General features: G+C 33.5%; 1 protein-coding gene across 2 annotated transcripts in view; it reads left to right on the top strand.

Annotated features, from left to right (window-relative positions):
- The window catches only part of LOC150098746 (structural maintenance of chromosomes flexible hinge domain-containing protein 1-like), a 733,568-nt gene that overhangs the window by 86,155 nt on the left and 634,687 nt on the right, over positions 1–12,726 (top strand). For both annotated transcript variants that reach the window (XM_090405871.1, XM_090405872.1), the window contains exon 7: positions 12,415–12,534. In XM_090405871.1, the coding sequence (XP_090261997.1) occupies positions 12,415–12,534 (120 nt within the window). The remainder of the gene's footprint in view (positions 1–12,414; positions 12,535–12,726) is intronic.

Genomic DNA, 12,726 nt, shown 5'->3' with positions numbered 1-12,726 from the left:
AGCACAATTTTATCCCGTGTAATTTTTTCCTGTGTAATTTTGTCCTGACACACTTACAGACATGTATAATACTGTGCATGATGGGAAGGGGTCACTACCCAGACTGGTTTCGACCTTTATTGAGGTCTCATCAGTCGAAGCCAGACCTAGATGATTGCCCTGTCCTGAAAATACTTCAGGTGCGAACTTTGTTTGCTTACACTTGGATAAAGGATTAAATCAAGAATATAATTTCTTGGCATCTTATAACAAGGGTGTTCAACCCGTCGATTGCGATCGCTCAGTCGATCGCAGAGCGATATTTGGTCGATCTCTTGTGTATTCCTCCTTACTTACAAATTTAATTAAAACTGAAAACATAATATTTTATTTATCATTATTTTGTATTATTTTTAATTCACTTTAAGTGTATTGCTATTGTTTATTTATTTTTCATTAAAATTGTCAAATCAGTAATTTTCTTATAAGTCTGGGTAAATGAATTAATTTGGATCAGTGGAAGTCAAAACAGTTAACAGCGAGCCGAGTGAATACAATTATAAGCAAAGTGTAAAAACTCGATTGTAGCTTAAATATTAAATATTCCTAAGCACATTACATTGATTTTTTACTTAGGTTAAGTCCCATGTGAATATTGTAAAAAAATAAACTTTGTTTGTCTCAGTATAGTTTGTATTAGATGTTTTTGTAAGTAACTCTTTTGAAGCTCACTGTATATACTACTTTAATAAGAATATGTTAGAATGTTAAAAACAAAGGCAATGTTTTTGTCGCCGAAGCTGTACATGGCGGCATTAGAAAGTTGTTATTGAAACTTGTATGTATGAGAAAGGCTTGCAGGCTCTGAGTGTAAACATCTCCAAAGTCAGTCAGAAAGAGTTCAGACAACTTTGCAATGGCTAGCAACTTACAATCAAAAGAAAGCGGAGGAGAACCAAAGGCGTGCCGAACTTGAAACTTAAGATGAAAGACTCATACCTATTCTTTGGGGAGTTGCCAAACTATATGCGAGGTCTCAGAGGAGGCCTAATAAAAAGGGACTGAAGCAAGCAGAAGGGGTCCCGGTCCAGAGTCGCCATCAGAGAGACTGCCTGGATCCACATTGCTTGAGAGAGAAGAGTTTCCCGCTTCCAGAAAGGAGCTTCTCGGTTCGAAGCGTCACTAGAGAGAGAGAGAGAGACTACTTCTAAGCCGCAGACAAGGTTTCAAATTGCCGAAAGGGAGAGTTCCAATTGTCGGAGAAAAGTTTCCAGGCCAGGTTATTGTCAGACATTCACCAGTGTGTTGCGTTTTCATTACAATTTGATGAATCAAACGACTTCACTGATATTGCTCAGTTAATGGTATTTATTCGCATGGTATTTTAAGATTATTCAAGTAAAGAACTTTTGAAAATTATACCATTATTGAGAAGGACTAGGGGAGAAATATTTTTTCAGCATTTGATGAATTTGTGAAACAACACAAACTTCCACTTTTTAAATATTTATTACCTGATTTATTACCTGCAATGATAGGTAATAAATCAGGCTTCATTTCATTATGTAAAAACGATGACAAATATCCAGATTTTTTAATGTACCACTGTATTATTCACCAACAAGTACTATGTAGTAAAAGATTAAACACAAAAGATGTTTTGGATATTACATTTAAAATTGTAAATTCTGTTTGAGAAAAAGCCCTGCAACGGCAGTTATTTAAATTACAGGCAGATGATAGGGAACTTCTGTTGTATAATGTTTGCTGGCTCAGCAGAAGTCAATTTTTAGAAAGATTTCTTGTATTAATTAAAGATATAAAATTTTTTTTGATGAAAAAGGAGATATTTATCCACAATTGAGTGATAAAAGATGGTTGTTACGCTTATCATTTTTAGTAGATTTCTGTACGAAATTAAGCAATTTAAATTTAAAGTTACAAGGTAGAGATAAAAATTTAACTGACATGTTAAGTTCAATAAAAACTTTCCAACAATACTTACTTTTATTAAAGAAAAATATAAATGACAGCAAATTTAGACATCTCCCATAATTATTAAAATTTTTTGAACAAAATCAAGAAATGCTTCGCTATGATTTAAAAGAATTTATTTGTGAAATGGAATTAGTTGAGGAAAAAATAAATTCAAGATTTAAAGATTTTAATAAAACTGAAATGATTGTATCATTTATCAATAATCCATTTCAAGAAAACTTGAACATCACAGAAATTTCAAATAAAATTAGTGGGCTGTTTGATATAAACCAAGCTGAAGTAGAACTTGAGATAATAAACATTCAGAATAGTTTACATTTAAAATCAATAAACAATGAAGTCATTTGGAAGTATGCACATGAAAAATTCCCAATATTAACTGATATTGCGTGAAAAATTTTTTCGTGATCGGATCGACATATTTGTCAGAATCCGCATTTTCAAATAAATCAATTAAGAAACCAAATTACAAATGATCATTTGGATGATTGTCTGCGATTGGCCACTTCTTCATGTCAACTGGACTATGAAAATATTGCGAGGTCCAAACAATGTCAAATTTCACATTAACCTTTTTTTTTTTTTTAATCAACCAGCATTTCCTGTAACTTGTGAGTTTGTAATCAATCTGTTGTTTTTTATAACTTTGATTTTCCAAAATAGAGAAATATTTTATTTCAATCTATTTTTTTTTTTTTTGTTGTTGTATTAAAATAATTAAAAGGGATAAATAAATTTTTAAATACACAAAGTTTTTCGTTGTGTATTTATTTTTAGTTGTTTATTTGTGCATAATCAGATATCAGGTTTGGGGAACGTGATCTATATAAGAGAGTAGATTGCCGAATAACTTATATATAAGAGAGTAGATCGGCGAATAACTTATATATAAGAGAGTAGATCGCTGAATAACTTTTTATAGAAAAGTAGCTCGCGTAGTAAAAAAGGTTGAACACCACTGTCTTATAATATAACCAAGTGGAAAAACTTCTAACAACTCTCTCTAATACCAGACAGTAGTTTATTCTGAGTAGATTCCAGAAGGCATGTAACTAGTGGTGTGTCGCAGGCAGTTATCTCAAGGTAACTATTTATTTTTTTTGCTGATGATGCAATATTGGATAGAGCAATAGTCAATAAAAATTATGCTAAAATTTTGCATGATGATTTAAATAGACTGGCAGTATGGGCAAAGGAGAATGGATGTCAGTTTAATGTGGTAACATTTAAGGTCATGCATTTTGGGGTGGAAAGATTACCAGCTGTTTACCATAGTGATGGAACTGTACTCCATGAAATTGATGAAGCCAAGGACTTGGGTGTGTTAGCAAATAGGAAGTTGAAGGTTAGAGGGCATATTGCAAAAGTGGCTAAAAAAGCTTATCGGATTACTTGGTTACTGAAGGACATCATGATGGGCAGAAATATGTAGGTTATTATACTACTTTATAGGGCTTTGGTAAGACCACATCTTGACTACTGTGCATAATCTGGTCACCTGGATTTCTTAGGGATTGAGGAGGTGGAGTATTGTTGGTTCCAGAGGTGGGTGACCAGGATGGTGTCAGGTCTATGGAATGCTCAATCTTCAACCACAAATCTTCATTCTATCCTTATGAGGATAGGTTGAAGATTTGTGGATTGCAGAAATTAGTTGACAGGTGGAAAAGGGGTTATATGATTGAGACATACAAATCCTGAAGAGTTTTACAGGACTAATACAGAGGAAATTTTCAGAACAGGTCTGGTGGTGGGAGAACTGGAGGGGGGGGGGGGCATGGAAATTAAGCAATAGTGTGGTTAGTAAGGGTGATAGGACTAAATTTTTTCTTGAGAGAGGTGAACGAGTGGAATAGGTTGTCAGAGTCTGTTGTGGGTGCCATGACCATGAATTTTGATATTTTGCAAATGTTGGGTAGTGCTTGGCATAATGTTAAGGGTCTCCCTTGAAGAGTCTTCCATGGAGTGGTTCATACAGTAATAATAATTTTTATTAGTCTCTTTTTAAGTTGGCTTGTAGAAGTCTTTCTGTCACACTCGGTAAGAAATTTCTCCTTGATCCTCGCATTCAGCAATACCGAATGCGAGGATCAAGGAGAAATACAATGACAAGTACCGTACTCCAGATCATCTGACCAAGTATGATGAATTTTGCAGTATAGTTGCTGTAAAACTTGATACCTTTACATTTCACCATTTCTGTTTAATATAATTTTCTCCTGCTGTTTTTATCAGGTTTTCTGATGGCTTTTTTTGTTTCCACTATTGGTATATACATCAGTCTACCATTTATCTGACATTCAAAACAATGACTCTTCAATTAACTTACCCATTCAAAGTATGTCAACTGCCTTCTGATACGATACAGCACCATGTAATTGTGCTTCAATTATGAATGGCAAATTTCTTTCTCAAGTGCGTCAGATAAATGGTAATTTACTGTATTTCTGATTACTTTCCTCTTGATTATTTTCTGCCAGCCACTTTTCTATTACTGTTCATTACATTTAACAGTATTTCAAATCACTTTACTCCAGAACATTCACTATAGTTTTTGATATTACCTTTGTCAATTTTGATTCCTTTTACATAATTCTTATCTCAGTTTCTAAGCTTATTCAGTAGTCACCAGGGCATTTTGCCACCTTCATCATATTTATCTTCTGTACTATTTCTATGGCCTTTCATTTTTATCCCTTTAGTATGTGTGGCAGAGTGATCGCACACACTCTTGCCATTATTATATACAATTATTACCCATACAAAACAACATACTTTTTCCACCCTGCCAGTATTTTATTTGACCATTCTGTCTCTTGCTGTTCCAGATAAGGAAGTTTTATTTCTTATCAGTCTACCTACAGCTTTAAATTTAGCATATTGAAGTACATCGAAGTGCACACTTTGAAGTATATTCTGATTTCCTTCTGGTCTGTTAAGATGATTTCAAATCACCTGAACAGAGTCACCTGTTGCTGTTTTTCTTGACCACTATGTTTTTAGAGGAGAAGACATACATCTTGGGATAATGATTAAATAATTTTACTAGTTATTAAATTATTAGACCAATCTTTTGCATTTCACCTTGGTTTTCCAAGGCATCTTTGTGTGCAGATTACACCTGCATGTAGGCATGCCAATAGAAAAGGCAGGATTCTAAAATTCTAGCTGGCATTCCTCTATGGATGCAGTAATGGGATCTTACTTGTTCTGCTTGAGTTTACAAGATGGTCATCTTCCAGATTTTGGGTAAGGTGAGACAGCCATGTTTATTCAAATTTGAAGAATGTTGTAGTGCTGTGGTGGATTCCAGAAATAACCTTTCATATTTGTATTTACTTTTGTATAGTCACCAGATCCAATAGTTACCAGTGTATAGTCACCAGATCCAATAGTTTATAAGCTCAAGAGCTTATAAACCATAGGATCTGGTGATCCATCTCAGTGGTGCAGTCTGCGACCTCTCAATTGCTGTTTTTGCATCATTTTTTAAATGTGGAGAAAAGAACTTAGTAATTGACAGGTTTCTTTTTGGGGGGACATTGCACACTTTATTAGCTGTGTCCTGGATATTATTGTTAATATGACCAGAGAGGTTATAGATGCCTCATTCAGTTGAGTAGCTATGATTAGCTTTGACACACGAGCAGAGTTCCAGAAATACCACTTAAATCTACTACTCATTAAAAAATTTTACTCTTTTGTTAAAAGATGTGTGTACCACCATTCCAATTTCAGAAACAAATGGAGCATCTATAATATCATTTTAACTACCGAATTCAAATGAGGTCCCAAGATGTATGTCTTCTCCTCTAAATTTATAAGATCTGGCATCTCTCTCTTTAATTTTGTCACTAGTCCAACCCCCCCCCCCCCCCCATCATGTTGTGAATTCCTGCAGACCAATTACCACTGTTCTGGCAACAAGTTCATTTCGGTCTTGATTCTCTCAAAGTACACCACAGCTGAGTACATTATCATCATCAAATTCCTAAATAACAAAGAATTTTACAGGAAGTATATATTAAAATAAACTTTAATATATACTTCCTGTATTTCGGCAACGTCACGTTGCCATCTTCACGGGAACATAAGATTAAGACACGTGCACACAGGCACTAAAAACAGCAAATGAGGTCGAAGCGAGGAAACTACTGTTTTTCCTAAAGTCCTGATGGTGCCCCCTAGCAGTCTATATTAGGTATTCTTCGCCGTTGGGCTGAAGTTCTCATGATGTACATCTCCCGAATTTGGGGCAGTCTCATGCATCCAAATTTGTTGAGGTTTCGTATGTTTCTTAGGACTGAGGCTGATTCTATGAATAGTCTTTCAAATTTATACTTGCTGCGGTGTATTACTGTGGCTTTCTTCCAACGTATTCTGTGGCATGTATCCAGAGCATGGTCTGCAAGCCCAGAGTGGCTGTACTGGTGAAACCGGATGTAGTTTTTATGTTCCGAAATTCTGATATTTGCTGTCCTGCCTGTTTGGCCAAAGTAGGACAGCTTACAGCTGCAAGGGATCTGGTATACACCAGGTAGGTTTAAGGGAAGTGGTTAGTCTTTAGTGGAGCGGATTTATATTCCAGTTTACGTTGTGAATTCTTTAAGTTATTTAGTAATCATGTGCAACCAATGTATAAGCCTTTCTACAAGAATTACCATCAAATTCCTGACATGTACCCTCAAGGAGTGTACAGGATATTACATGATAGTACTACATGAACAATTTACATCATTACTAACTTCCTATCAACAATTTTCCTTCAAATCAATCTGTTATTTGTCAAGACTGTCAGATCTTATATTTCTGTCTTTTGAGGCACTTTTTACTCTATCAATCCACCTATATATCTTAGTCTTCCTCTGGGTCTTTTTCCTGCCAACCTGGCAGAGAACATTTGTTTTGCTAATCTGTCCTCACCCATTCTGTTTAAGTAACGGTACCACCTGAGATTAGCTCTGCTAACACATTCCTGGATGCTGACAATGTCTAGTTCATTCCTAATATCCTTGTTTTTAATATGATATTACCATTGATGCCATTTGTTCATGCCTCAAATCTTTCTCAGGACTCCCATATCTGCAGTCTCTAGTCTTTGGTCAAGTGTTTTACTTCTCACTCAGCTCTTAGATCCATAAGTTAAAATTGGTTTGAATACTGTCTTGTATTTAGCTAATTTAGTGTTTTGACTAATTTCTCTCTTATTCCATATGAACTTATTCAGTTGACTTCCTACCATACCAGCTTTGTTGATTCTGTTGTCTATTTCCATATTTAATTTATCATCTTCACTAAAAATCGTGCCTAAGTAGCTGAAATGTTTTACTTGTTCTATAGGCTCTTCATTCACAATGCAGTTGATATTTTCAATGTTTCTGCCTATTTTCATTGTCTTTGTCTTGTTATTGTTGACCTTCATACCATATCTATTATAACAGTTATTCAGTTCAGTCAGGGAATCTTGCAGACTTCTAATGGATTTATTTAGAAGTATAACATCGCCTGCATGAAGCACGGAGCTGAGATTAACATCTCCAATTTTGATATCAGGTTTAATACCACTTTCCTTCATAATGTGATCCATATAGATAATGAATAACAGAGGGAATAATGTACATCCTTGTCTGACACCAGATTTAATATCAAACCATCTTCCTGTACTTCAATTCTAACTGCTGACTTACAATTCAAAGTCTAGTTTTGAGGGAAACTTGTGCCATAATATTATAAATTATTTACTCGTAAGTACAAGGAAAACTATTATTTATTAAATATACTGCCAAATATTTCAGTTTGAAATTAACAAACTATTGTCAATGGCTTAAACAACAGTTTTTTACAGAGTAAAATGCAAACAATTGATTTATTGAAAATAGTAAGAGCCGCGTGATGTTAAATCACTAATAGCATTATGCTTTCAACGAAGAAAATATAATCATAAAAGTGTAAATTAAATTGTATAAATAATTATGTAATTTATATTATCATACAAGAACTTAATTTATAATATTATACTAAACAGATCATTAGACAGATGTATTATCCAGATGATTTCTTAGGACCTTCTTTCTTTGTTAATATCATTATTGGCCTTAAATAAAAAATAATTAAAAAAAAGTAATGTGTTATTCAGATCAAACTTTCCCATATTTTTGACAAGGATAGGCAGTCATTCCGATTCAAGCTAGGGTGGTGAATTAAGGCCTCAGCACTCTCTTTAAATAGGTGTTCGAATTTATACCGACATCTCTTTAGGAGGTGTGTTTTAGACCAGAGAACGTTGTGGTCTGCCTTTATTCTGTGTTGCACAAATCCAGATTTATCGGATTTGTTGTGAAGAATATAAGATTGATGTTCTTGTATTCTTTATCCTATTGAACGTCCAGTTTGTCCCAAGTAGGAAAGCTGGCAGTCACATGGAACTTGGCATACTCCAGGAAGAGACATGAACGAGCATTTCTCTTTAGAAGATGGGAAATATATACATAGTTTATTAATAGGAATATAAATAGCTATTAAATCACATTTCTTCAAAATTCTTGAAATAGGCTCTAAAATGCCAGAGATGTATGGGATTGGAACTCGACATATTGATTCTTTGTTGTTTTGGTTGAGTTTGTAGGAGTCAAACAGATGTTGTGTAGTCCTTTTGGAGAAGCCATTTAATTTCATATATTGTTTGATAGTAGAGAGTTCTTTCTATAATTGATATAATGCTCCATTGGCACCATATAAGTGTAGCGTTTTGAATAGTTTTTTCTTTTGGCTGCCTTTTGCAGGTCTACAAAACTTAAATACAGCTTTTTGTTATATCCCCATGATTTTTCAACTATTTGCCGTAAAGTGAAAATCTGATCCTGACAGCCTCTATTTGGCCTGAATCCAGTTTGTTCTTCACCACGCTTCCCTTCCACAAACCTTCTCAACCATTTCTCAAGTATACTTGCATAAATTTTACCAGGAACACTCATTAGGAAAATACCTCTGTAATTCTCACATTCAGTTTTATTTCCCTTTTTATATATGGGTACTACGAGTCTCTACTCCAATCATTTGGAATTTGTCCCTTTTGAACTGTGCAGTGCACCCACTGTGAGACTTTTATACCTCCATACTTGAGATTTCTGGTCAGATATCATCTATTCCTGCTGCCTTTTCACATTTCAGGCTTTTGATGGCTTTTTCTACTTCAAGTATGGATATGTATTCCTGACTGCATGCCTGTTGAGTGTTTTTTAACCACTGTGCTATCACTGCTTGTTATATTAGCAATTTTTCAAAGTAATTACTCCATACTTCAAGGATATCTTTTTCTCCACTTTTCATGTTACCTTTATCATCTCTAATTCCTTTTAGCATTCTTTTCTCCATTTCTGAGTTTTTTTCAACAACCTCCAGAATACCTTGCCAAAGTCTTCTCATGACTTTTGTTTGCTAGTTTTACAGTGTTTAGCTTTCTTACATTTGTCTCTGTATTCTCCAAGAGCACACTTATTCATCAGGAACTTTTGATAATCTTTCTTCTTTTCCTTCACTGCCTCTTTAACTCCCTGTGTCCACCATGGAGTTCTGATTTTTCTATCCTTGCAGATAACCTTACCATATGCCTGTCACTGAATCAAACATTGTTTTTTTCAGGGAATTTATGCACATTTTTATGTTGGAACAATGTGTTAGTAATAACCAGTCCATGTCCTGAGCAGAAATCCAACAGGTATTTACCATTATTATTAGCTTTGCTCCTTTTTACAAATTTTCCCAAAAAATTTCTGTATGCCTGGTAATAATTTCCTACTCTGCTGTTTAGATTTCCAACAAGATCTCCTTTTTTATTGGGTCAGTTGCTTTCTCTAAAGCCACAAAAAATTTCGCCATTTCTTCCTCAGTAGATCCTTCTGTGCAAACCACAGGCACAAATAAGTCTCATTTTCCAGTTACCCATTCTGATATTCACCCACATCACTCTACTTGATATTGCTTGCCATTCAAGAAGATTAGCCTTGTATTTAGTGTTGAATATTATAGCTACTCCTTTTCCCTTATTGTTATTGCCCGAATATAACATTTTGTATTTATTACTCAGAAAGATCTCACCAGTTTTTTTCTTTTCTTTCTTTTTTTTTTTTTTTTTGTTTCGGTTGATCTGGTATTTATCCAAGTCCTCATCCAGCTCCATTTTTTTGCCATTCAGGTTTTTTATGTTGATAGTACCAATCTTGGGATGTGTTTGGATTTGTTCCTGGAAATTTGTTTCAGAATCCTGAAACATAGTTGAGTTTTGGTGAGGAATTATGTGATATTTATCTTCTTATCTAATGGACAAATTTCTTTTCATTCAAAATTTTTGTTGAAACATCTAAAAAAAGACTCCTGGTAAATTAGTTTATCGAATTTAGCTTTATAATAGGTTGTATTAAAAAGGTACTTCAGCTGATCAAACATTTTATAATCTGTCTTTCTTTTGAGGATAGGTGGATAATTTCTGTTCAAGTCTATACCACAGCTTTTTTTTTTTTTTTTTTTGCAAAAACTAATGTCTCCACTTTGAAAGGCTTTTAAAAATCTTGTACTAATCTAGAGTGTTTATCAGCAGTCTCATGATATTGTTTATTCATTATACCTCGTCTTCATGGCACAACCACTTGAATTCTTTTTTTGCCATTTTTCTTGGAAAGCAGATCTTTATTGGTTTTAGTTGATGACACTACAGAACTCTTTTCTCCAATGTTTTAATACTTTCTGGTCACTTAGTTTTCTTTCAATTTTACACTGTTTTACAGAACTAAAAAGTGTAGTTTGCATTTTCTTTAATTTATTGCAATAATGAAGGGTGAATTTATATAAATTACCCATTTAAAAATAATTTAATAAAAAAGATAAATAATAAAATTTAAGAAAACAACAGGAAATGGTCAGCACTAGCAATGACAGAGCCAGATTAACTTTTCATGATGTCATGTCAGTAATGCAATCCAGTCTTATCTTTGTGAGATAAATGTGTTTCTTAAATTAACAGTATTAAAAAACCTTTTCATCGTGTAAAATGTTCATGTATATAATTACGTTAAGCTAATTCATGTTGTGAAAATAAGCTTTCGCCACTTCTGTTACAACTGCATATTTACTTAGGGTTAAAAAGGGTGTTGGGAGAATAAGAATATAAATTTGTTTTATTTTGTACTATAATTGGCAGTGAAAAATAAATGAAAACTGATCTTATCAATTACTTTTTTTTTATTTACTAGCATTTCTGATTTTTATAAGAATGATGATAACTTGCAAATTATGCAAAATAAAATGTTTGAGAATACTTGTCTGCTTATTTTGAAATTAATCTGTGGATTCAGATTAGTCTTAAGCTTATAACAGAGGGTGAGAAATAAATAGCTCTGGCTGTTGTCATATGATGTCATATGAGTTATTTCATATTTTGGAAACAGCAGCAAGGCATATCTTTGTCCCTGACAAAAGTTAATTTGCACGAACAGTCTATGAAGGAATTAACTTATTTAATTACATAAAATGCTATCTCCTTGTTGAAAATAAAACTTCTTTAATACATTCATTGGATGATCAAATAACTTAATAGTGAACGAGATGTTTTAAAATGACAAAGGAGGGAAAAAAAAAAAGGCATAAATTATGCAAAAAAAATACTGCAGTACATTTTGAACATTCAAAACTACACTGAAAATTCACTTGCCACACTTGTCTCTGACAAGTTACCCATGGTGAGTGGATTTCTGTAGCCCTGTACATCAGGATCTTTTATGGCTCCCTTATTTTCTTAACATTTGTAGAGCATTCCTAATGAAGCTTCAACACCAATTTGTGATCCTTTCAATCCAGTGTGACTTGGAATCTTACTTGTGTACAGTAGTTTCATATGAAGGAGGTGGTAAGGTTTTCTCTTCTGGAAACTTGGTTCTTTAATTCTGTAAAACATGCACATCAACCACAATTAAGAGACATGTAGTGGCCTTGGCCATAGCTTCTTTGGTCATGATTCTGAATAACAGTATATACAAATGGTTTCAAATTCTTTAATGAAGAATTTTTGTTTCTTTTGATTCACATATTTTTTCACATTATTCTATCTACATAGGATGCTCCAAAAATGTTACCAGCTGACAACATTTTTGCAATTTTAAACAATATGTTGTATTTGTTTTCCGAGTTGTTTGGGCAAACCTTTATTGCCCAAGCGATAAGTTGTAGTCATAAGCAAATTCAGCAGAAAGCACCATGGAAAAATTTCTGCAGAACTGTATACTCAGGATAACACATAATCTGTTTAGTATTAACATTAACAACTGTTGCAAACTCTGAGCAGTTGCTAATTATGGCAAATATTTGGCATGCTTTTAAACAGTTTTAAAATATCAATTTATTATTATATATTTAAATTGAGGTAGCCTGTTTTTGATTTTATAGATGATATCTAAGCCTAAAAATTCAAAAGATGTTCATGAATTATGTATATCTAAAGAAGAATTTGAAAGGAAAGAAAAAAATAAAGAATTTGTATATAGTGGATTCATTAGAAATAGAAAGGCAAGTTATCCAGTTTCTCTTTTACTATATAAGACTATTTTTATAATATATTTGTATCATAGGTATAGTGACAGTTTTGTTCTGTCTCATTCTAAAAACCATTTTATCCATGTTATACTGTGTCTAGTTCATAGCGTCAGAGGAACAGTTTACTTCAAAATCATATAATGAGTCCATGTAACTTTTAATATT

This window comes from Typopeltis vanoorti, chromosome 15 (assembly GCF_054136105.1).
Source record: "Typopeltis vanoorti isolate ZY-2024b chromosome 15, IOZ_Tvanoo_1.0, whole genome shotgun sequence".
In the NCBI taxonomy this organism is placed as follows: Eukaryota; Metazoa; Arthropoda; class Arachnida; order Uropygi; family Thelyphonidae; genus Typopeltis; species Typopeltis vanoorti.
The sequence above is the reverse complement of the archived record's forward strand: the minus strand, read 5'-3'. Positions and strand labels throughout refer to the sequence as shown.